Raw genomic sequence first — 26476 nt, 5'->3', positions numbered from 1 at the left:
TGTCTAGCAGTGATGCTAAAGCTCACTAGTCGCATGTACTAGTCAGATCCTAAATCACTGAGAGTTTGTAGAGGGATGCCAACTTCAGTGGGAGTATTTTTGTTTAGGCTTGAATTACTCTACATAAACACATTGCTTAGTGATTGCATATTTTCTATTGTAGATCAATGGCACCACCTGCTCAACCCAACTTTGCATTGAAATCAATTCTGGAAAACATAAACTTAATGGAACAAACTTTACCACCTGGTATAGAAATCTTAGAATTGTTCTCAAGCATGATAAAAAGGAACAAGTTCTAGAGGATCCACTTCCAGAGGAACCTGCCTATAATGCTAGTGCCACGTCTAAGAATGCCTACCAGAAACTCGTTGATGAATAAACAGAGATCAGTTGTCTGATGCTGGCTTGTATGGAGCCCGATTTGCAACAGCATTTCGAAAATGTTGAGGCTTATGATATGATCGAGAGTCTCAAGAGCATGTTTCAGACACAGGCTAGGACCGAAAGGTTCAACCTCTGGCTATCCTTGATGGATTGCAAGCTGAAGGAAGGTGATCCACTGAGCCCACATGTGATCAAGATGATCGGATATGTGCAAGCTTTGGATCGTTTGGGCTTCCCACTCTTGGATGAGCTGGCTACTGACGCAGTTCTAGGTTCTCTTCCGCCTAGCTATGGGATGTTCATCTTGAACTATCATATGCATGGCATGGATAAGAAGCTCACTGAATTGCATGGGATGCTCAAAGTGGCAAAGCAGGATATTAAGAAAGGCACACATCAAGTGTTGATGGTGCAGAAATCGGCTAAGTAAAGAAGAGTTGGTCCAGGAAAAAGACTAAGGCAAAGGGCACGGAGATGGCAACCTCTGCCGCTGCACCGAAATCTGGACCGGACTCAAAGACCATTTGCTATCATTGCAAGGAAACTGATCATTGGAAGAGGAACTGTAGCAAGTGTCTTGCAGAGCTTGGCAAGAAGGCCGGGAATGCTGCTTCAGGCAAAGGTACACTTGTTGCATATGTTATAGACATTTACCTTGCTGACATACCTAGTAGCTCTTGGGTATTTGATAGAAGATCGGTTGTTCATATTTGCAACTCAATGCAGGGGCTGGTAAGAACTAGGCGTGTGGCACAAGGGGGATTGACATCAGAGTCGGCAACAAAGCAAGAGTTGCTGCGTTGGAGGTCGGCACGATGCAGCTCCAGCTTCCTTCTGGATTTATTTTGGAAATGAATAATTGTTATTACATTCTTGCACTTAGTCAGAACATTATTTCTGCATCATTCTTAGTGAGTCAGGGTTATGAATTCAATTTAAAGGACAATGGTTGTTCGTTTTATTTGAATGGTATGTTCCACGGCTATAAACCCATTGTTCATGGGTTATTTATATTGAATCTAGAATAGGAACCGGTCTATAACATGAATGTCTAGAGGCATAAGCCTAATGAGATAAATCCAACCTACTTCTGGCATTGCCGGCTTGGAAACATTAGTCTGAAACGCATGAAGAAGCTCCATGATGATGGACTCCTAACTTTTTCCGACTTCTGGTCGTTCGAGACATGCGAATCATGCTTGCTCGGCAAGATTACTAAGTCTCCTTTCGCAAAGAGTTGCGAGAGGGCATCCGAGCTGTTGGAACTGATACACAGTGATGTGTGTGGACCAATGAGCACAACTGCCAGAGGTGGCTATCAGTACTTCGTAACTTTTACTGATGACTTGAGTAGATATGGATATATCTATTTGATGAGGCACAAGTCGGAAACTTTTGAAAAGTTCAAAGAGTTTCAAAACGAGGTTGAGAATCAGCTCGGCAAGACTATAAAGCTTCTCCGATCTGATCGTGGAGGTGAGTACATGAGCCAGGAGTTTGATGATCATCTGAAAAGCCGAGGTATAGTACTGCAGCTCACACCTTTAGGTATGCCACCGAGAAATGGTGTGTCGGAATGGAGGAACCGTACCTTGTTGGACATGGTTCGATCTATGATGAGAAAATCGGATTTACCCTTGTCATTCTGGGGATATGCTCTAGAAACTGCAGCTTTCACACTTAACAGGGTACCATCAAAATCCGTAGATAAGACACCACATGAGATGTGGACCGAGAAGACTCCCAGTTTGTCTTTTCTAAAGATTTGGGGTTGTGAAGCATTTGTCAAGCGACTTGTGTCAGACAAGCTTACACCCAAGTCGGACAAATGCATATTCGTGGGATATCCGAGGAAACATTGGGATATAGCTTCTACAACCGGGAAGAGAACAAAGTGTTTGTTGCTCGGAACGGGGTTTTCCTTGAGAAAGAGTTTCTCAGTCGGGAGGACGGTCTGACTTGAAGAAATTCGAGTACCACTCAGGGATGGCTCGGTGGGTGATGAGATCATACCGCCATCAATCAGGGAACCCGTAGTGGAAGTGGCACCGGAACCACGAAGGTTGGAAAGATTGTGCAGAGTACGTGATGTATTTTTGCTAGAAAGCGACGAGCCGGCCACGTATGCGGAAGCGATTGTGAGCCCGAATTTCGAGGCATGGCTAGAGGCCATTAGATCCGAGTTAAAGTCCATGGATGAAAATCAAGTCTGGGACTTGGTTGATCCGCCACCTGGCGTAAAGGCCATTGGCTGCAAATGGGTCTTTAAGAAGAAAACCGATGTGGATGGAAATGGTCAGATCCACAAAGCTCGGCTTGTCGCTAAAGGTTATGGACAAGTTCAAGGAATTGACTATGACCAGACTTACTCGCCGGTAGCGAAGCTGAAGTCGGTGAGGATCGTACTAGCTATAGCTGCATATTTCGATTACGAGATATGGCAGATGGATGTTAAAACGGCTTTCCTTCATAGAAATTTAACCGAGGGCGTGTATATGATACAGCCCAAGGGTTTTGTCGATCCGACTAGAACTAGTAAAGTATGCAAGCTCCAGAGATCCATTTATGTGTTGAGGCAAGCATCTTGGAGTTGGAACATTCGTTTTGATGAGGTCGTCACTGGTCTCGGTTTCATCAAAAGCGATGAGGACGCTTGTTTATACAAGCAGTTAAGTGGGAGCTTGATTGTGTTTTTGATCTTGTGTGTGGATGACATACTACTGATCGGAAATGCTGTTTAGATGCTGAACTCAGTCAAGGAATCATGGAATGGCAAGTTTTCAATGAAGGACCTTGGTGAGGCAGTTTACATTTTAGGCATCAAGATCTATAGAGATAGATCGAGGAGGCTGCTCGGCTTGAGCCAAAGCATGTACATAGATAAAGTGTTGAAGCGGTTCAACATGAGTGAGGCCAAAAAGGGTTATTGCCTGTCTCACATGGTATAAGGCTAAGCGAGACTCAGAGTCCTTCGACATTTGATGAGCGAAGCAGGATGAGTCGGATTCCGTATGCCTCAGCAATTGGATCCATCATGTCTGCCATGATATGTACACGGCCTCATGTTGCTTTTGCAATAAGCCTAACAAGTAGACCAGGGCAACCCAGGTGAGAGTCACTGGGCAGCGGTAAAGACTATTTTGAAGTACTTGAAAAGGACTAAAGAGATGTTCCTAGTTTATGGAGGTGAGGAAAAGCTCGTCGTAAGGGGTTATGCCGATGCTAGTTTCCAAACCGACAGAGATGATTGTCGATCACAGTCGGGATTCGTGTATGTCATGAACGGAGGAGCAGTGAGCTGGATGAGTTCCAAGCAAGATACGGTGGCCGATTCTACCACAGAAGCCGAATACATTGCGGCTTGTGAAGCCGCAAAGGAAGGTGTTTGGATCCGGAACTTTCTAGATGATCTTGGTATTTTCCCAGCCTCGGTAAAACCGTTGGACCTTTATTATGATAATTATGGTTCTGGTGCCATCGCGCAAGCCAATGAGCCGAGGGATCACCACAAGATTAGACACATAGATCTGAAATATCACCTGATACGAAAGATCGTAAAGAATGGTGATGTTGAGTTATGCAAAATTCACACGGATGCAAATGTTGCAGATCCGTTGACTAAGCTGCTTCCACAATCCAAACATGAGGGGCACGTTAGAGCTATGGGCATTCGATGTCTATTTGATTTACTCTAGTGCAAGTGGGAGACTGTTGGAGATATGCCCTAGAGACAATCATGTATGATGATATTTCTTATGTGTTTATGAATAAAGATCGTCCTTGGACATTATCCATGATGTGTATCAGCAAGTACGTGACTTGTTTGTGGTACTATACATTGTATGATGACTGTCCTAAAAAAGGTCCCTAGTCGAAAGGGTTGTGTGGACGCGCAGCCGACTAGACTAGCATATGACACGGTCAGTGGCTTGGCCTCACTAGCCATGGAGCATTGGATGCTAACTGGATAATATGGACTCGGAAGGATCTGGTCAGATTCGACATAGTCGGATCCGAGTTGAGATAAGGTCCGAGTCGGACAGACCCAACTATGAGACGCAGCGATATGTCATCTGTAAGTCTCTAGTACAACATACGTTCTATGCCCTAAGACCTGAGCTGGCGCATGTACTCGGGATGATGACAGACTTGCTTTGGTCCAACCAAACGCTACTCCATGACTGGGTAGTTACAAAGGTAGGTTTCGGGCTTGTCCAGACCCATGCTGCGAGACATGGTCGAGCAATATGGGATTTGCCCCTCCGATCAGGAGAGATATACTCTGGGCCCCTTGTGTGATCCGACCAGGATAAGCATGGCCATGCGACAAGGATTATGAGATAATCTGGTTTATGGTCGGCATTAATGGAACAAGAAAGAGGTCGGGCTAGCACAAGGATGACAGACTCGCCTTGAGCCCGACAACATGCATCGTGTGGCAAAGGGAACAGAAGCATGATGTATAGGTTCTCCTAACCAGCTCCATAGTCTGCTTGGTGTTCGGCATGCCTTGCTACGGGCCGCTACCAACCATGCAGTTCGTAGGTGATCTGAACTACGACCAAGCCGGCTTGAACCTAAGGGGTCGCGCGCTTAAGGGAAGGAACCTACGAGGTCGGATCAAAGGACACTAGTCGGATGCGATCCGAGTTGTATTCGGATTGTGGCCGAGTAGACTTATGGGCTTTACGGTCCGTGCGAGGCCCAAGTGTTGAGCCCATGACGGACGCCTATATAAAGTGGAGGTGCCGCACACTCATGGGATTGATCGCTTTGGCGCTGTCACTAGGGTTTGCATGTGTTGCGAATAGACACCTCCACTCACAGATGGTAGTGTGATCGGACCTAGCAGTCCGCCGCACGATGTTCCTCCTGCACGCGCGGATACCGTTAGAGGCGGTGCACTTGCGCCGCTCTGGCAAACTTGTACGTGGGAACCGACCACTGGCTGTTCGAGGGAGATTGGACGAGGAGGAAAAGATCCACGAAGACGCGTTGCCCCAACTCTTCTTCCGCTGCACGGCATTGCGCGTCTAGTGGTAATGATCTATGATCCATCTCCCGTAGCATGTTCTTGGTTGTTCTGCACGTAGGGAAATTTTAATTTGCAGTCAACGCACCCTACCGTAGGACCCAACACATGTCTATATAGTTCTCAAACCCGTAGGGTCCACACGCTTAACGTTTGATGACCATCGGTATTATGAATTTATGTGTTTTAATGTACCAAAGGTAGTTCGAAGTCCCGGAAGTGATCACGGACATGACGAGGAGTCTCAAAATGGTTGAGACATAAAGATTGATATATTGGACGATGTTATTCAAAGACCGGATGAGTTCCGGGGTCAATGAATAAATATCGAAGTGCCGGGGGGTTATCGGAAACCCCGGGGGGACTAATGGGCCAACATGGGCCTTATGAGAGAGAGAGGAGAGGGCCCTAAGGCTGCCCCCCCCCCCCCGTTGCTCCTTTATATACAGGGGCAGGGGGCACCCTAGAACACACAAGTTGACAGTTGTCTTAGCCGTGTGTGGTGCCCCCTCCACAGATATCCACCTCGGTCATATCGTTGTAGTGCTTAGGCAAAGCCCTGCGTTGGTAACTTCATCATCATCATCATCATGCCGTCGTGCTGACAAAACTCTCCCTCAACCTCAACTGGATCAACAGTACGAGGGTCGTCACCGAGCTGAACGTGTGCAGATCGTGAAGGTGTCATGCGTTTGGTACTTGATTGGTTGGATCGCAAAGACGTTCGACTACATCAACTACGTTACTTAACGCTTTTGTTTTCGGTCTATGAGGGTACGTGGACACACTCTCCTCTCTTGTTGCTATGCATCTCCTAGATAGATCTTGCATGATCGTAGGAAATTTTTGAAATATTGTGTTCCTCAACAGGAAGAAGCTGAAGCTGCACGCGACAAGGAACTTGAGCTGATGCGCAAGAAGTCTCAAGAGCAGGATGAGAAGTTATCCCACTTGATGGCTCACTTTGGAGCTAAGGTAGTTTGATGAGCATTTTTTCTTTGAACCTATGATCTTATGCAGTTTGTCGTAGTTTGATGGCTCTCTTTAGATCTTGTTGTGAACCTGTGAACCTGTGCAGTTTGTTGCATTTTGCACTTGTGAACCTGTGAACATGTGTTGTTTGAACCTGGGAGCACTTGTGTTTATTTTCTGTGAAGTTATGTGGATCTTGTTGTTTGAACCCGGGCTTGTGAATCACTTGTGAACCTGGGCCTTGTTGTTTATAGTTATGCATTTTCTAAAGTTATGCAAAATATGAATCTGGGCTCTAAAAAGGCCGAGGCCCAAACAAGAATTCGACTAAAAAGGCTTGGGCCTAAAGAAGAGTTGACTATAAGAAAAAAGTTTATAAAAGGTTGCATCCCAGAAAATAAAAAGGCCATGGCCCAAATTAGAACCAGACTAAAAGCTGTGGCCCAAAACAATAGTGGACTAAAAAATTCATTAGAAAAAGGCTCCATTCCCAGAAAATAAAAAGGCCAAATTATTCGGCCAGGACCATGCAGATAAGCAAAATAAATAGAGAAAAAACATTAAATGGGCTGAATTATTGGGCTTGGCCCATGTAGACTGCCGAAATGGACCGGGCTGATTCTATTTTACGACCTTTTCATTTGGTTGTAATTCTGCCACGTCAGCTTGCCACGGTGGATCTGACGTGGTGTGAGAGGATTGCTAATGACCAAAATAATTGGCCGTTAAATGTACGACCTTTTTTTGGTCATAAACGTCTACAACTATTTCAGAAGAAAGGTCGTTAATTTCAGTTTACGACGGCCAGCTTTCGACCATCTGTTTTTGCCACAAAAAGGTCACAAATGGAAAACAATGAGCATTCAGTGACCAATAGTGATGGTCACAAGTTGACATATTTCTTGTAGCGACATGACGAGGATGCCAACCAAACCAACCCTTAATAAGGAGAGAGGTAAATAGAATAACATAATATGTTTCCATCACATAGCGTTTTCTGATGCAAAATGAGTCTACAAAGTAATAATTGAACAAATCTATGTTACCACATATCTACTATATCTAAATAGCTAGCCCCCACTAATAGGAATTCTCTACCTTCTCCTTGAGCCACATCATCAAAATTAATGCAGCCGTTAGATAAACTAAATCAGTACATATTAGCCGTCTGATCTAGACTTTGAGAGGCTCCGCACTAAGCCGCATGCAAACATGCAGAAACTTACGGTCGCATGCATGTGAGTGGGTTTTAAATCTCATAAACATGTCCCCGCATGCAAGCATGCACCGGTAGCATGCAAGTGACTGAGCTTTAAATCCCATCAACACGTCAAAAACAAAATATAATCCCATTATGCAGTAGGAGTTGGCTGATCTCCTTTTCTTACGTGGGATGATCTATATTTCCCACACTTGCTTGATGATGGGAGTTTTTTTAGTTTGGCTACCACATTGTCATGCAGTTATAGAGTTTTTTTAGTTCTATGAAAACGATGATTTTACGCGTAGAGATATACGGTTGTTCCTCGGCAATGCGCGAGACTCATCTAGTACTAGTAGAATGCCCGTGCGTTGCTACGGGCTATAATGCATTTTCTTAAAAGGGACAATGGATATAAATGAATCAAACAAGCGAGTAAGATTGTCTCCAAGATCAAAGATCATTTCTCCCTCGTACGTCCGGGCATGTACGCGCGCCCAGCTGGCTCCTCAAAATTCAACCGTCTGGATAGTCCGGGCTACCCCAAATTCAGAACATGTGTTGGGGAGAAATGTGGTTGTACGGACTATCCGCCATGTTATCTTCAACACGCAGGCCCAACACAAAAACTCCACCCACAAGGCACCCTTCCCTTTTCTGTCGAACCCTTCCCTTCCCTCAATTTCTCGTCGTAGCTGGACGTTTCTTGCTTTAGCCCTCTCCTTTAAAAATGGATGACTCCCATCTCACCTTCTTCGTTGCGCCATCTCTTCTTCACATCATACTTCCCCATGGAACGCCAAAGAGGAGTTCCCCGCCAACTGCCCTGCTCTCCGCCCCAATCCCCTCCCCACATGTTTGTGTCGATCCGCCCCCGCCATCAAAGGAAGGAGGCATGCGCCGCCCATGACCTCCCCCTCCCCCCGTCCAATAAGGCAGATCCGATGTCTCCTAAGCCATTTTCATGTTGTAACATAAAGTTAAATGTTCTGCCTTATGACGAAAAAAAATATGATGTATGTTGTTGAGCATTTCATGAGCTATAAAATTCTAGGCTCATTTATACATAACTTTTTGGTCTTTTATCTATAAATGACTTGTTAGGTTATGTGACATTTATGTCATCACATAAATAGCCGATCCTTTCTTTTTTCACTGAAGATAATAAATAAGAAAAAGATAGCCACTCTTCTAACTCTCTTTTCGCATAGCCAGTTGTCTCATGCTCTCCCAGACACCCAAACGTCGGGCGTTTGCCGCATCTCACCCCCTCCCCCCCCCCATCAAAAAGTGTTGTCGGCATCTGAATATCTGCCTTCACCCGGAGCTTTAGATATCATGTTGAATCTAAGATCATGACTGAGTAAGAAAAATTATTTAGGAACATGTACATACTACTAATAATATAATATATGATTATGTCTACATCCTCTCTAGCAGAATGCTCGTGCGTTGCCATAGAACAATATCAGATAAATGCATCCAACTAAGTGTTTCATTTTAGTCTTCATAGGTACAATGCAAGTGAGGATGATATGTTGTGCCGTTGGTTGGTCGATGTGTGAAGTGTGATATCTTGTTGTTCTTATCTATGTCTTCGGAAGTGTGGATCGATGTCCTCGCTTCCTCCTTCTATGTGTAACACATATCTCTATCCTCGTGGCTTTACTCTTCTATGTCCATCACATCTCTTTCACCATTATGTCTCTCCAATCATCACCTTCTATGTATCTCTTTCACCTCATTGCGTCTCCTCCATCAGCACCTAATAAGGTGACTCGGGCTTGTCTCCTAGTTTTCTTACTTTCTGCAAACCCCTTGACATGTACTCGCATATATCATGATAAAATTAAAGATATAACATGAATGGCGAAAAACACATCGTAATTGTCACCGGTGATTGCTGAGTAAAACAAGAAACCACACGTAGTTGTATTCGGTAAAACGATAGTTGGTACTTTGTCTTGGATTCTAAATTATGCTTACTTTATCAAATCTCTAAAATGAAGATGAATGTGTTTTCTTTCTGAACAGTATGTAATCTGATTTAGCAGTGCCCGTTACTTTGGAACCTCCTGCTACACAGAAATACTAAAGAAATCTTAGAATTGTCATTTCCTTTTTGTTTATGTTTTTCCTGTCAAAAGGTTAGCATCTTCTTACTATGAAAGTCCTTTGCACCCATCAATGAATCGATACAGTCCTCTCATGCCGTCCGCACAATGTCATCCAGCGCAGCAATGTCTGCTGCACATGGTCTCCTAGTCTATGCTCCTCTCATGTCGCAAAAGACTAACAAAACCCACACGCGCACGAACCAATCAAGAAGGTGGTCCAAAGCAGCACCAATTCAAGGCCAGTAAATAGTAAGAAACCTTGATGATTTGGAGCGTGGTGCGTGGCCTGTTCGAGATCGACCTACACGCAAGGCGATGGAGGTGACGAGCACCCATGCCGTGAGGAAGAGGATGGGTACTGGACCCTATCAAAATTTCTTAGACTATGAAAAAAACATACATTTGAGTTGAAGTTAATACAATAAATATCATAGACCCATGTATACTGGACCTTATCAAAATATGCTACTTGTAGCTTCAAGAACACTTGAGAAGTGGATATATAACGCAGAACCAGAAAGCATGAAAGTGTCAAACTATAAGATAATCTCATATTTACAGTGACAGGCAAATTTGGTTGAAGTAACACTTATGAGAAAGTATTACATGCTCTGAGGAAAATGTGGAAAATGTATATACAAACCATAAATAAAGAAGACCAGTGTATTCCATGTATCTAAGTTGGTATCTACTGGGAACGAGTTCTTCGAGACTAATTAATTGGGGAGTCAAAGCTTACAACCTAAAAAAAAAATTGGGGGGGGGGGGGGGGGGGTGCAAAATCAGAAAACGCATAGCATCTGAGGAACTGGCAATGAGTTAAGGAAAATATAAGGAACTGGTAGGTAGAAACTGAGGGAAGGTCTTACTCTACTGACCTCACCCAATGGGCAGTGTACGTAATATGTGACTTCCAAGTTGATTAATGGCATAGCGCCTGCAGAATTCATAACACAGTCCCTGCTGAAAATTAAAAAACTGTTATGTTCCACCTTTCGATGCAAGCAGAGGGGTGGTTCTTACATGTTGGGGTACATCACAATACACATTTCCGAAACCAGTTATCATTTAGGGTACTTAATCAAAACACCTAGCATCACAACGAACAGAAAGAATGATAAGGTTGTTCAAATGCTAATACATGGTTCTTCACAGCCTTGGCCATCTTGCGGAACTCCTTGTGCATGACAGTCTAATGGTCGAAGGCGACATGCTCGTCCTTCTATTCTCAACCAGAGAATCTCCTTATCAGTAGCTCCTAGCTTCTAATCACCGCGGGTTGAAGAAATATAAACATAGTTTGTAACTACCGTGAGTTGAAAAAATATAAACATAGTTTGTAACCACCGTGAGTAGAAGAAATATGAACAATACACATGTTGCCTACTAGGGCTATCCAATCAGCTTTCATTTACGCATGTGTTGCTAATCAATCATTCAAGCCACCGGCTAGCTTTGGGTAGTTAGTCTACCATAAGATTCAATCCATCTCATGGAAAGTAAGGTTTGCTACGTGCATGTATTGTCATCTGCCAAAGGCACCGACCAGGTTAAACAATGTTTTTAGAATTTTATATCTGCTAGTGCTTTATATATATATCTTAACCAAGGATTATCTGATATGACCCTGTTTGTTAGAGGGACAAATGATCCACCTATTACATGTAGGTGTAACTTCACAACTTGTTACCATTACAGCTAACGCAAACATGTTTCCAAACATTTTATCCAAAAACATGATAAAATATATTAATAAAAGAAAGAAGTAAACCTTTTCCAGGTTCATAACTATTAAGGATTTTTTATTTCAATTTGCAGGAAATAATTATTGATCCAACAATTCTCAATGTGTGTTTTTACAATGGTTTTAATCAATCTGCTATCAGACCCAGGGCATATATTTCTGTCGAACAAAAAAAATGCTCCACTTGATCTGAAAATCATTCCTCCACCTAAATTACAATCTGCACCAAAATAATCTCACGACACAACTCCGAAGTCAAAACGCCCAATCAATCATGGCTGTGTCAAAGACAAGGCAAGGAAGATCCCACTAAACATTTAAGAGGTAGAGGATCACACGGTGTGCTACTGGAAGAAGATAAGAATAGCACAATTTATCAAAATTTCTGGAATGCGGGAGCATCAGGTGCTACACGCACGGGCAGGAGAATCACAAAAACAAATGAGAGATCAAGATCAACGCACCTTTGACATCACGTCCTGAAGTCCGGGTTGTTGGTCTGCTCAGCGGCACGCGCCTTCACCGCAGCTACCGGTGAGATGCTATAAGCACGTCATGCGGGTCGGCTTGCTTAGTCCCTCTTGATGGCTCCGACAAGTGTAGTCGGGCCATGGGTCTCGGTGAACTTGTCGACTCCTCTATCTGCAGCGGAAGACGTCTCGGGGCAAGGGGGTGGCGGGAGGAGACGGAGCAGGGGTCGGCGGCGTGGAAGTGAGTGGTCGTGGGTGAGAGGACAGAATGAGACGTCGGATTGCTCCAAGCGAGCGAGGAAGGAGGAGGCCGACTGCAGCGATTTCTTTGGGGATAGACACAGGATCGACATCGAGGTGGTTGGGATTTGGGGGCGATGGGGCGCGACGAAATTGACCCCGCCAACGAAAGCGGTGGCGCCCATCGACATGGGTATTCTGGCAAGCGCACACTACGCTGAGCCCTCCTCCTCCTCCTCCTTGACCTGCGCAGCCATGCCTCTCCTCCTAGACCTTCTTCGCTGCCTGCACCGTTGGGGTGCAGTGCCGGTCCAGACCATGCGTACCCTGCGGCCATGGCGAAAGGTCCACGGGCTGGGCGGCACATAATAGATGGGCGTAGAGGGAGTCACTCCCACGGAAGAGGAGGTGTCGGGGGGTCGTCGGAGAGTGCGTCGTCCTATGGACAGGCGCTGGGTGGGCGTGGCAGACGGGGTGCGGATGGGTCGTGTCCGGGGAAGCGGATAGTCTGGGTGGAGGTGGAGATCGTGGAAGTACTACATACGGATGTATGTAGACATATTTTAGAGTGTAGATTCACTTATTTTGCTCCGTATGTAGTCACTCATTGATATGCCTAGAAAGACAAGTATTTAGGAACGTAGGGAGTATATAAAAGTAGAGATTCTTTTTTAGTAGTACAGATTTGATCTTCAGAAATTAGTTAAAGTTGCTCATGATTTATTCTTTTCCATATAAAAGTTACCAAATGCACTGAAAATTGATCTTATTGGTAGATAAAATCGGTTTAAATAGATCGTGGGTAAATCTGGTTTAAATGTGTTGGTGGGATAAAAGACAGTGGAAAGAATTAACCGGAGTGAGTGGAGAGACATTAGGAATTGGACACGGGAGACGGGGTGCAGATGGGTCATGTCTGGGGAAGCGGAAAGTCCGGGTGGAGGTGGAGATCATATGAGTCGAGGGTGGATGTTTCCTTCAATCTATTTTTGCGTGGGGTAGTACGAGGAAGATTTTTTTCATATAAAAGTAGAGATTCTGTTTTAGTAGTACAGATTTGATCTGCAGAAATTAATTAAAATTGATCATGATTTATTCTTTTCCATATAAAAGTTACCAAATGCAACAAAAATTGATCTTATTGGCAGATAAAATCGGTTTAAATAGATCATGGGTAAAATCCAATTTAAATGTGTTGGTGGGATAAAAAAACGGTGGGAAAGAATTAACCGGAGTGAGGCGAGACTAACAACTCAGACATTAGGAGTAGAGATATGACACTACCCACTATAAAGGTAGTAACATAGACTAGTAACATATACATGTTACTAGTCTATATACTCTTACACTCCACTATGACCCGCCTTATGAGACGATAAAACTGTATAAGTGATCTACCAATGGCTGAACTTATTGCAGTTGGTAGCTGGTTTATCTAGTAGCAGTGATGACAGTCTATCAAAGGTGAAACATTCTGTCAACCAGACCGAACGGCAATGTCCATCAAAGCTCTAGCAACAAACTTTGTCCGTGCTGCAACTCCTAACCGACCAGTGCTGAAACGTGATCACATGTGGCAAAAATCAAAGAGAGGGATAGTTAAAATTAATGTGGATGTATCCTTTTGTGCGGAAAATATGATGGGAGGTACGGGTGCAGTAGCTCGCGATGACCATGGCTTAGTTTGCCATGGTAGCCTCATGCTTTATACCGCATGTCCCTTCTGTGGATATGGCGGAAATAATGGCTATTCGCAATGGCTACTACATGGCAGCGAAGATTGGGTGCAGCTCACTAATCATCGAATCTGATAGTTTGGTTGCTGCCGATCCACTAAATCAGGAAGAGTATTTTGTAGCGGAAAGGCTGTGGTTTTGGAATGCAAAGAACTGGTGCTCAACTTGTCCGTGTTTGAAGTTATAAAATTTTCTTGTGAAGGTAATTGAGTAGCGGATAGCATTGCAAATTTTTTCCATAGTAGTAGATCTTCAAAAGTTGGGGATTGTTCAATCCCGGATTTTATTTCTCACCTTACTGTGAATAACCTTTCTATTGTTTGAGAAATAAAGTCCTTTTCCTGTGAAAAAAAAAGAAGGCCCGGCCCCTTCCTCTCTAGACCGCGCGCAAGGTGAAATGAGTGTAAGCTCGCAATTCATCCTGCTATTTCCTATGCTATATGTGTGCAGCCAGCTACTCGTGATCCGATCGATCCCGGGCTATGGTTGCTTGCTTAGCCAACCGTCGTCGATGAAGCTCATGTCCACGAACTTCTTCACCTCTGCCTCGCTGAGATGCTTCTCCCATGACACTCTCCCGGCCATGTCTGACCCGGGGCCGGTGCACCCAACCTCTGCGAACAGGACATCGTTAGTATCGTTGCCGGCGTACCAGGGAGCCCACCCCTGCGGGACGACGATGTTGGACATGTTCACGTGGTAGTAGACGACCGTGGCGTATTTGTTCCACGCGCGTCCGAGGTACTGGCGCCCGGTGCCTCGGAGCTCCCCGCCCTTGAACACAAAACCGCCGGGGTCGCCGGCGTGGCGCCTGGCATGCGCCGTCACCCACCCGGCACGGTGGCGGCCGTACCGCGAGGGTATGTTGGACACAAGGGTGCAGCCGTCGTAGATGGACCGGGCGTAGCCGAAGATGAAGTCGACGCCGCCCTTGATGAAGCATTCACGGAAGTAGTGCCGGCCGGTGTTGTCGCAGAGCGTGTCCTCGAAGCCGTTGAAGGCGCAGCGGTGGAAGGCGATTCGGTCACCGCCGACCAGCGCCGCGAGCGCTTGGGTGACGTGGCTCTTGTTGACGCGGTTGTGCGTGTTGGTGAAGGCGACGTCCCGGGCAACGAAGTCGTCCGCGTAGACACTGAAGGTGGCGGTCTCGTGCGTCAGCATCGCATCGGCGCCGCCGTGGGCGTGGTCGTCGAAGTAGATCTCCGTGCTCGAGTGGCCCTCCCCTTCGAGCAAGATGTAGCCTTTCTCCTTTGGGATGGTCACCTTCTCCCTGCATGCACCACGTATACCATCATAACCATACTTGCTTACCACATCTTGAAGCAATACCGAACTGTGTAGCAAGACGTACCTGTAGCCCCCTGCCCGGACGTGGATCCTGACCCACTCGCGGTTGCCGTCCGGGACGTGGTTCACCGCCGACTGAATGCTCCTGAAATCTCCTCCCCCTTTACTGTCCACGGTGATGGTCCTCGACACCGGCACCGACGCAAAGCTCAACGCCGGCCACCGGAGCAGCAGCACGAGCACGAGCACGACCGAACTAACAGTACGGTGGCACTCCATTGTTCCTACTCACGTATCTTGGTCGTTTTGCTATGTGGAGGACAGTAATCGATCCCACCAGGCGCATACGAATCCCGTACGTATTAATACAGCCCTTTTTTCACCGTTTCGCTGGTGATTATATACGCCTTAATGTACTACCTCTAAATGAGTAGTATGAAAGGAAAACTCCATGCAAAAAAAAGGGAAACATTACTGTATAATTTTCTGTGCTGGCAGGTATTAATTTATTTTTACGATATGGGAATATATCTATTAATTATTGTATAAAGTATAAACATGGTGGCATTTTATTAACAAAAGTCATGGCAATATGGTGAGAAATGGGTGGTTTCGATTGATCTCGAAGCAGCTCCATTTAGAAATGAAGGTTTCAAAGAAAAAATCAAGCTACCACTTGCTGGATGGATATTTCTTCTTCTTTCATACTAGAGTTATTTACGCAAAACCACCGCACTTGAGGCTAGGGTAACAACTTGGTACCAAATTTGAATCAGGGCACAAAAAAACATCAAAAATGAGCCTAATACGTAACATGGAGCACTGATGCTCGAATTTGGTCGCGAAAACAGTGAAACCGACAGGTAGGGCCCACTGTCAAGCTGACGTGGCGAAGACCAAAAACTTTGACCGACTGATGTGGCAAATGACGTGGCAGAGGAGGCGTGGGTCCCACATGTCAATGAGTCTGTTTATTATCTTCCTCCCTTAGGCGCCGGTCTTTTCCTGTAGCTGCACGGCGGGCTTGTGCGCAACTTGCTCCGGCCGGCGGTGTGCCCTCCTTCCCTGCTCGCCACCTCCTTAAGCTAGCTAGCAGCGTTGGTCATGGAGGAGACCCAGACCGCTTAGCAGCCACCCGCCTCCCTAGCATGCACAAGGAGCAACTCGTCCCCGTTACCCGGTCGCTGGCGGCCATCATTCTCGTGGCCAGAGAACACCACGAGCTCCACCACCTTGTCTAGGAGCTCTGGAAGGCCTCCCTGACCAACCCTACCAGAGCAATACGATTGGGACGTCCAGAATCGGCCGCGCTGTGCTCGTCTTCTCCACCTCCGACCACTCACCAACGGGCCTCCATCTCCCGCTCCGGCGAACCTCTGCGCCTTGCATCCGGTCATTGGGCTTCGGCACATCCTCCCGATGCCTCCACTACAAACGTTGACAAGCTGCGCATCGCTGAGCCGTCTTCGCCGCCCCGCCATGCTCCGTCGGCCGCTGCCGCTGACAAGGATGTCGCTCGAGTGGTACCTCCTTGTGTCCGAGCACACACATGTGATCAAGGTGAGCTCTCGCTCCTTCCCCGCGTGGCCACGGCTTGGGTCGATCGACACCCTGCCCGCGCCGCCGTGTATGCCAACTCGGCAAGGTGGTCACCCCCTTGGTAGGAGTACAGGAAGAGCTGCGCAAGCTCGCGGCCTTGATGGAGGCGTCGGGCCCGCCGTTCCTCTGGTTACTGTTCCGGCGTGCCCATGGCGTGATGTGCCTTCCTCAGCGACCAGAAGATGAATGCACAGAAGCTGCTCGATGGAATGCCTCATAGAAAAATTGTTGTGAAGACCACAACCGTTTAGTCATTGATAGGTGGGGCCCGCGTCTCATTTACCACATCAGTCGGTCAAAGTTTTTGGTCTTCATCACGTTAGCCTGACAGTGGGCCCTACCTGTCGGTTTCGCTGTTTTCACGACCAAATTCTAGTATCAGTGCTCCGCATTACGTATTAGGCTCATTTTCGTTGGTTTTTTGTGCCCTAGTTCAAATGTGGTACCAAGTTATTATACCCTAGCCCCAAGTGTGGTGGTTTTGGATAAATAACTCTTCATACTACTCCCTCTATTACTAAATATTTGTCTTTCTAGAGATTTCAACAAGTGACTACATACGGAGCAAAATGAGTGAATCAACACTCTAAAATATGTCTCTATACATCCACATGTGGTAGTACATTTGAAATCTCTAAAAAGATAAATATTTAGGAACGGAGGTGCTCCGTTCCTCCCTCCGAATGTAGGTACAATCTAACTTGTCTTGATAATGCCGCATGGTGCAGTATGACATTGTAGTAGGAGCTCAATCTGGTGGCTTGGGGTTTTCCAACATAGGAATGGGTCCTGAAGGACCCAGCAACTGGATTGAATAACAAACTTTATTATGGGACAACTATAATACGGACCCCGAATAAATAAAGATTTACTTGCTAGGCCCCTCATTTTACAAAAAGGACACCGTATGAGAAATAGATTTACTAACTAGCCCATTCGTTCTCGAGCCATTTCTGATCTCGTCGGACACGGCGGATTCACCGTCAAACATGCACATTGTCTTCATCCCCGGACGCACTTGTCATGGTGTAGCTACTTGTCTTCATCTTAGGGAACAAGGGGAGTGGGGCATCACTAACTTGTAAATCCAGACAGAGGCACAAGGGATACACGACTAGCAAACCAGTATCCTGCGATCAAACCAGAGCAATCTCGATGCTTGTTGGAGACATAAAATGATTGGATCTCCAATGACCCCAACCTTAGAGGGTTGCAAAAAAGTGTGTAAGGTAGGTGGTAATTAAGACACAGCAAGTGTCGTACTGCTTTCATGACATCAATTGCAGTGACGAAGCATGATGAGACAAAGGGGGAGTGAATGCATATTTGTGATCGCGGGGAGAACATATATATGGTGGTGACGACAACTCTGGATCTAAAGTGGAAGGAAGAGGAAGAGAAGTGGGAGGAGAATATGAAATTGACATGTTTTAAGAATTAAAATGCATGGTTACGAGAGGATGCATTTGTGGTTGTTCACTGAGAGAATGTGTTTTGGTTGAAGGGACTAGATCATGTTGTATGATAGTGTTATGTCAGTCCCACATGAGACACAACACAAATAATGGGGTGCTTAGACCTGTACATGTCATTGTTTCACACGAGGGCCATCTTTCTCTAGTATGTTTGGCCCTATCATCCCTTATTATTGCTTCATATATGCAGATGTTATTTTCCATATGGGGTACATCTTTCTCTAGTTTGTCTGATCTCATCATGCCTTTTGTTTGCTTCTAGCATTCAGTTCCATGTTCTCCCTTTTTTTGTGAATAGTTCCATGCTCTTACTTGATTCCAACCATCTTTTGCCACTATAGCTTCTCCTATCTGTCAGCCACCACAGTCCTGCGCTCTCTGGTATTTATGGCCATGCTATCAACTAACACTAGCCTTCCCTTGGTGTGAACTCGTTAAAGTGATACGAGAAAGTTCCAGCGATGAGATCAAGTTGACGTGATTAAGCTATAGTAAGACAAGTTTGTAGTTCAGGAATGCACATTTTATATGGCGACTGACGTGATCAAGTCTGAGTAACAGGTTGCACGTCTCGATGACCGAGACAGGCCTACAAAAAACATCTCAAATACTAAAATATATGTACATGTTCTAAATTTGTTTAGAGTGTCACCAAAATTATGTGGTTTAAAGTGCGCCATCTCACTCTAAACAACTCAAACAAACCTCCTAGTATTAAGAATATATAATCAATTGTCTTTGTAAGATAAGTACAAACAACCTCTAATGTTGACCACTACAAGAAATATATTAATCCATCATGGATTTTCAGTTACATTCTCAGACACTGTCATAAATTGGCCTAAATTTGTGAAGGTTTTTAGATTTCCATCTCACACATATCAAATGTGGACTCGGGGGCCCATTTGTGTAATGATTTTTTTTTGAGGAAATTGTAGCGGACTACCACCCGACATGGCATGATAAAGCAACTAAGGCCAACCCAATAAAGATTTGTTTTTTTTCCTTTTTCTATTTCTCTCCTTCAGTAAAAAATATAAACCAACATAGTCTTGTAAATAATCTTATCTTTCCAAAACTATAAAAAGTTTTGTTTAAACTCACAAAAAATATGAATAATATATGAACATGTCTGTTATAATTTAAAGACTTTGCCAGATCTGAAGAAATTTGACTTAAATCAAAGGAGAACTTCAATTAAATTTGAGAAGGGAGGGCACACAGTTTTCCCACTTTTCACACTTTTTGTGCCATTTGCACACACAAGTGAGCAGGGAACAAGAAGACAGGGACCTCTCTAGGTCTGATAAATGTTGATGTTGCAGTGTCAAGGGTCAGGCATTTCGGCGCATTTGGGGCAGTGTGTCGTGATCAGAGTGGCACCTTCTTGGCAGCATCGGCAGTTGTGTTCAGTAGCATTGAAGATCCTACAACACTCGAGACTTTGGCAGTGAGAGAAGCTTTGGCGCTTGCAGATGATCTCTATATTCAGAGGAGCTTTGTAGCATCGGGTTGCAAGGTGGTTATTGAAGCCATCAAGGAGGGAAGCTATGAACATTTTGGTGCTTGCGCACGAAATTATAGATCGTTCTACTGTTTTTATTTCTTGTAGTTTTAATCATGAGTTTCGAATCCCGAATGTCGTGGCTCATAATCTTGCAAAACATGCTTTGGCTTTAGGGGTTGGGGGTTAGGATAACACAGTGATATTCTCTTTATCCTGTAAATATTGTGACAACATAATAAAGCTTGCATGTTTGCCAAAGAAAAATGTTTGCAATTACTGTTGATCCGATCCCCGGCTATGGCTGCTTGGCTAGCCAACCGTCATCGATGAAGCTGATGTCCATGAACCTCTTCACCTCCGCCTTGGTCAGATGTATCTCCCACGGCATTCTCAGGGCCATGTCTGACCCCGGCCCGGTGCTACGAACCTCCGCAAACACTGTGTCGGGGCATACTTGTTCCACGTGTGACCGACGTACTGTCGTCTTGTTCTAAAATTATAGATCATTCTACTGTTTTTATTTTTTGTAGTTTTAATCATGAGTTCACGTGGTAAAAGACAACAGTGGCATACTTGTTCCACGCGTGGCCGAGGTACTGACGGCCAGTCCCCTTGATCTCGCCGCCCTTGAACACCAGCCCGCCGAGGCTGCCGGCGCCTAGCCTGGCGTGCGCCGTCACCCACCCTGGCTGCCGGCTGTGCGACATGGGCACGTTGGACACAACGGTACAGCCGTCATAGATGGACTGTTCGAAACCGAAGATGAAGTCGACAGCGCCCTTGATGAAGCAGCCGTGGAAGTAGTGCCGACCAGTGTAGTCGCACAGCGTATCCTAGAAGCCGGCGAAGGCACAGCCGTAGAAGGCGCTCCGGTCGCCGCTGACTAGCACCACCACCGCCTGGGTCACATTGCGCTTGTCGAAACCGTTGCGTGAGTTCATGAAGGAGATGCCCCTCGCTACGAAGTCGTTGGCGAGGACGGGGAAGCCGTGAAGGTGGCACTCTCAAACGTCCCTGCCGCATTGGCGCCCATGGTGCCGCCGCGCATCAGCAGGTCGTGAACTGTGCCGTTGTTGCTGCCGTCGTAGTAGATCTCCGTGCTCGAGTGGCCCTCCCCTTCGAGCAAGATGTAGCCCTTCTCCTTTGGTATGGTCACCTTCTCCCTGCATGCATGCAAACATCAACTTACTTGCTTTACCGACCAGATCTTGAAAGGGGTACTACAAAAATGCAATATGGAATTTTGTGGCAAGGTCAAACTTGTAGTGCCCTGCCCGGACGTGGATCTTGACCCACTCCCGGTTGCCGTCCGGCACGGAGTCCACCGCCGGCTGCACGCTTCTGAAATCCCCTCTCCCTTTCTTGTCCATGGCGATGGTCTTTGACACTGGCGCCCACGCAGAGCTCAACGCCCGCCACCGGAGCAGCAGCAATGCAGAGCATGAGAGGATCTCCAGCCGCGCCCCTAACAACCCCCTCCCTCCCCCCCCCCCCCCCCCCCTCTCCCTGGCATTTTTACAACGTCGGCGGTAAAAAAACCGGCCCAGTCGTGTCCTAGAAGTCTGGTTTTCGCCGATTTGGGTCGAAACTGGCGCCGGCGGATCCAGAACGAACCCGGTGCGCTGGGGGGCGTCGGACAACGCTTTTTTGGCGCGAACGGGGGTGGGCCCGACGAGTTAGCGCGACGCCGCTTTGTCGTCCTCATTGCTTCGGTTCCCGCGGGAATCAATGCCAATGCTGCCGTGCCGAGTAAAAGGCACTGGCGGTCAGAGAACTTGTCAAGCGGGTGCACTTAAGTCACACTACTTGCAAACCGGAAAAACCCGTCACGGAACTTGCATTGCGGGTGCATCTAGGTCACATTGGCCATCTAGACCGGCCAACCGCCCGGTTTTCTCTGTTTCTTTGCACAGAAGCCCCTAGTAGTTTATTACGAGGGTCATAATGCAAAAATGATGTTTTATAAAACATGCCCTTTCCCCGTTCCCCTTCTCGATCCAGAATAAGAACCCTAGTTCCCCAAATCGAAAACCAAATCCCTAGCCGGCGATATGGGTGGCGGCGTTGATGGCAGCGAGACCGAGAGTTGTGGCGGCGTCCCTTCTGTGTGGAGCAGAGGTAGCTCTCCTGTCGGAAGTAGTCGCGCCGCCGTCGCTGTGGCAGGCAGTGTGGCCAGCGCCGGCGTCAGCGAGGAGAGCGTGGCACTGTGTAGCCGCGCCGTCGTCGCCGGAGGTAGTGGCGGCGCTGTCCTTCCAGCGAGGTCGTCCGCGCCGGTCATGGGATGGTCTCGCATCCCGGACTCGTGTGTCTTCCTCAGGAGGTGTGGCAGCGCGGTGAGCTGGATTTGCGCCCCGCGCGAGGCCGCGTTCTCATCGCTCGCACTACTGGCATGGTGGCGCTAGAGCAGGCATTCCACGGGAGAGCGCTGTATGCCACCATCATTGGACAGCCGCGGAGCCTGGTGACACTGGAGGCACTCGCCGCGGCGATGGTGTCTCATTGTGCCATCAGGCCGGCAGCCATGAAGGTGGAGGTGACCAGCCCACCATTCCACTTTTTCGTGCGGTTTGACTCGCTAGAGGATTGCACTCGTGTGGTGCTCGCGTCGGAGCAGGTGCGTTGCAGCGGCAGCAGAATTAGTTTTCAACGTTGGTCAAGTTTGTCGCGTGGTAGGCCGTTGAAGCTGGAGTACAAGACGACGCTGAGCTTGGAGGGGCTCCCGGAAGAGGCCTGGGACCCGGATACCGTCAACCTGGTGCTCGCCGGTGTCGACGGTGAGCTCATCGACATGATCCCGGCTACTGACAAGTGGGTGCTGCCTTGCACGGCATGGCTACGCAATCCTAGTGCCGTTCCGAAGGTGCTCACTATCTCTGTTCCGGCTCCTCCTCTGCAACCATGGACGCCGGACTCCGATGACGAGAGTGCTCATTCACCGCCGTGCCCGAACTCTCCAACTGATCGTGGCACCATTGATTTTCCAGTGACCATGCATGTCAAGGAGGTCATCGACCGTGGCCCATTGCTAACTGAAGGGTTGGCTGAGGAGTTACTCCCCGACGAAGACGCAGATCTCAGCCGCAAGCACACTTTCACAACCTGGCGCGGCAAGATAGATGGTACTGGACCTGGACCATATGGTAATGCTTAAGCGCAAAGAAGTGCAGATGTAGTGTTGGATATGCAGGAGTTGGAGTTCAAAGTGTGTGTTCTGTTCTGAACTTGTTTGTGTAAGAGTTCGTACTGTACGAGCTGTCATTTGTGTTATTGTAGGAGATCTTATATGTTAAGAATCAGTGTTCTGTTGCATCTCCATTATGAAAATGGGCTAAACTTTGCCTGTATATACATTCATAACTAAACTGTAGCAAATTCACTGCAAGAAAGAAGTGTTGGAAGTTTCAGTTTTGTAGCAACATACGAACATACCATTACATAGGGCTAACAAGTTTAAGTTTTGTACCAAAAGGCCATCACAAAAGATGTTGCAGTCTTAAGTACCATAGTTCTACAACATAAAAAAATAAAAGCATTTCACTCTTCATCTGCTAGAGGAGTTGCTGGAGCTCCTTGTGTAGATTGGAATTCTGTTTTCTCCTGTTCATCTGCTGGAGCATTTCTGCTTGATCCTTCACCAAACAGGAGCCACTCCATTCCCCTTGTTTTAGTTGTTTTCTTTGTTCTTCCCCCTTGCTCATGTTGAAGTTCTCTTTGCTGCACCTCTTCCTCCTCTGGTTGCTGGTGCAACACTTCTTCCTCCTCTGGCTGCTGGTGAAACACCTCTTGCTCCTCTGCTTCTACCTGCTGGTGCAGCACCTCTACTTTTGCTTGCTGTTCCAGAACCTCTTGCTCCTCTTGCTCCTCTTCCGCTACCTTGTGGGGGGCCTTGTGCTGGTTGTGCAACAAATGTGGCAGCAGGTAAGTTGGCTCTATGCTGTGCTACAAAGGCAGATTCATCTGGTATTTGGTGCACCCTAAAAACAGGAATTCCTTTTGCAGGTCCCTGCATACAGTCATCAGGGAATGAAATTGCAGTAAAACTGGAAGAAAAAACAGAAATATATTTTAAATACCTCATGTGACAGAATGTGCACCATGCTATCTTTTTGTTGTGTTGGGTCCAATTGTGGATTCAGACATCTCTGTTGGATGTGCTAAGAAACAAATATATATTGTCAGGTATTGTAACTTGTTTTCCTTGACATGTTTCAAGTAAAGAATAATGTACTTACAGTTAGGATCACTGGGTAGTCAGCATCTCCATTGGCATCAACAACCATTTTGGACTTCTTCTTTTTTGCCTTTCCCATGATTTCTTCTACCCGTTCTCTCATTTTGTCAGTTGGCTTTCTCTTCCTACCCCTGGAACTCTGTGCTCTAGGTTGTGGGTCAGTAGGTTGATCTTTAGCTGTGCTCCTCTCATTAGGTTGCTCTGTCCTCTCACTAGGTTGCTCTACAGCTGATTGCTCATTTTGTACCTGTTCCTCCTCCTCCTCTACAACTTCTCTTAGTACAGCAGCTTTCAGTTGTGAGCATCCACTCCTGTTATGCCCAGCTGCTTTGCAATACCCACAATGCATAATAGCACCATGCCTGCTGAGTTTAGTGCCATCCTCACTCTCCTCTGGTTGTTGCCTTCTATTCTTCCTCCTCCTCCCAGCTCTTTTCTCATAGTGTGGTGGCAATATAGGTACAACATTAAGTGGAGCCCACTCATCTTTGTCTCTAGTTGGATACACCTGGACTCCATAAGCACATAGATATGTCTGCACTGAGTAACAAGAAGACACCATAGTCTCAGGCCTTATTCTTTCGTGTCTCCAACAAGCACATGCATGGCTACATGGAATTCCAGTCAACTGCCATCTTCTGCAAGTACAGGTGTGCATGTTCAGCTCCACTATGTAGGTTTTCTCATTTGACAAAACTCCAAAGACACCCATGCCTGATTCTTCTGGGTGGCAGTTTGCTGACAACTCCACATTCTTCCTAAGCTTGTCTCTAATTTGGGGAGTTATATTCCCTGACCATTTCTGTAGAGCTTCTTTTTTCTTTGTCATGTGGCTATGCATGATCTGAGATTTTATTCTCTCAAACATAGACATGACTAGTAGCTCTCTGGCCTCTAAGATGTACCTGTATGCAGTAAAAGAAATTGCATTAAAATTCAGTAAAAGAAATTGCATTAAAATTCAATAAAAGAAATTGCATTAAAATTCAGTAAAAGAAATTGCATTAAAATTCAGTAAAAGAAATTGCATTAAAATTCAGTAAAAGAAATTGCATTAAAATTCACATGTATTGTTACCTGTTGAAGACTTCACATGTATTGTTAAGAAGAATATCACATTTTGGAAATACATCAAAATATGCCCTTGACCATTGATTTGGTGGCTTCTCCTCCAACCATTTATATGCCTCGGGATTGTCTTGACTTAGCTTCTCCATATTCTGCTCAAAAATAGTTGGTGTGGTAGATTTGGCACAAGCCCAGAGTTGCTGCCTGATAGTCTCTCCCTTGTGTACTGCATGTAGGTTTTGGTATAGGTGTCTAACACAAAACCTGTGCTCAGAGTCATGGAAATGCTCCTGTACAGCTTTGATGAGCCCCTAATTGCAGAAATGTTCAGTTATAGAAAAGTGCAGAAAAGTACAGTTATAGAAATAGCTACAGCAGCAGTGTAGTTTAGTTGTAGAAATTATTACAAATGCAGTGAAGTTAATTAAAAGAAATGGCTACAAATTTCTCCCTTCTGTTTATCACTCATAATGCTGAAATTGCTTGTGTTTAGAATATTAAGATCTTGCTTTAGTGTAGCTAGGAACCAAGACCATGATGCATGGCACTCTGTCTCCACCAGTGCCATTGCAATTGGATAGATAGAATCATTCCCATCTATACCTACTGCAGTTAGCAACTGACCACCATATTTTGTCTTTATAAATGTGCCATCAAGGCATATAATGGGCCTGCAACCCTTGAGCCACCCTATCTTGCAAGCTGCAAGACTAAAGTAACATGTGCTAAACAATCCATGCTCTAGGTTCAGATAGAAAGAAGATCCTGGGTTGCTAGTTCTCAATTCCTGTGCATATTTCCAGAGAAGTGTATATTGCTTCACCTCATCCCCATGCACCACTTCCAATGCTGCTTTCCTAGCTCTCCCAAGTTTGTGCCTACTTACTTCCATGTTATATTTCTTCCTCACTTTCCTTCCAAATGTAGACAATGACATCTTGTCATTCTCTCTGAACTTCTCTACATAATTCTTTGCCAGATAGGGGGCTATCAGTTCTTTCACATCCCAGACCTTCTCACAGTTGTGCTCTCCAACAAATGTCTTCACAAGAAAGGATTGTGTCCTGTTATCTGCCACAGCCACCAGTTTCCAAGGGCATCCCTCTGAACATATTGCCTCAAACCTCTGCTTGTTGTTTCTCTTTTTCTTGATTTGCACTCTATTCTTCACTGCATAAGGTGCTACTGCTTTCCTCACTAGCTCAACTGAATCAAAGACCATCCCTAGTTTGAATTGAGGATTTTCCATGTCAACAAATGGGTTAAATGTTTTGAACTTGTATATGGGTTTCTCTTTCTTTTTCTTCTTCTTGTACTCCTCATCATCAGAGTCACTCTTGTGCATTTTCTCCAAATCTTCCTCTTCTGGGAGCTTTAAGTCATCTTCAGTGACATCATCTGTGCCTGGAA

The 26476-nt window shown here is 46.0% G+C and overlaps 2 protein-coding genes and 3 pseudogenes across 2 annotated transcripts; 2 read left to right on the top strand and 3 right to left on the bottom strand.

Moving 5' to 3' along the window:
- The first annotated feature begins 400 nt into the window (after positions 1-400).
- Positions 401-1130, top strand: LOC147983889 (uncharacterized; annotated as a pseudogene).
- Positions 1131-14273: 13143 nt separating this feature from the next.
- LOC125541052 (putative pectinesterase 66) lies at positions 14274-15509 on the bottom strand. Its single transcript, XM_048704543.2, has 2 exons — positions 15251-15509; positions 14274-15169 (listed from the first exon to the last, which is right to left on the bottom strand). The coding sequence occupies exons 1-2, from the start codon at positions 15463-15465 to the stop codon at positions 14380-14382; spliced, it is 1005 nt and encodes a 334-aa protein (XP_048560500.2). The 5' UTR covers positions 15466-15509; the 3' UTR covers positions 14274-14379.
- A 4553-nt stretch (positions 15510-20062) lies between these two features.
- On the bottom strand, positions 20063-21619 carry LOC125535069 (putative pectinesterase 66; annotated as a pseudogene).
- Positions 21620-21818: 199 nt separating this feature from the next.
- On the top strand, positions 21819-22918 carry LOC147983888 (uncharacterized; annotated as a pseudogene).
- Positions 22919-23461: 543 nt separating this feature from the next.
- LOC125541053 (uncharacterized) lies at positions 23462-24872 on the bottom strand. The gene is made up of 3 exons (XM_087540900.1): positions 24000-24872; positions 23841-23921; positions 23462-23770 (listed from the first exon to the last, which is right to left on the bottom strand). The coding sequence occupies exons 1-3, from the start codon at positions 24870-24872 to the stop codon at positions 23462-23464; spliced, it is 1263 nt and encodes a 420-aa protein (XP_087397026.1).
- Between the last annotated feature and the right edge of the window lie 1604 nt (positions 24873-26476).

The sequence above is a fragment of the Triticum urartu genome, chromosome 2A, assembly GCF_056163025.1.
Source record: "Triticum urartu cultivar PI428250 chromosome 2A, HENAU_Tu73, whole genome shotgun sequence".
Taxonomy (NCBI): Eukaryota; Viridiplantae; Streptophyta; class Magnoliopsida; order Poales; family Poaceae; genus Triticum; species Triticum urartu.
Note: the sequence above shows the minus strand (reverse complement) of the source record. Positions and strands in the feature narration are given on the sequence as shown.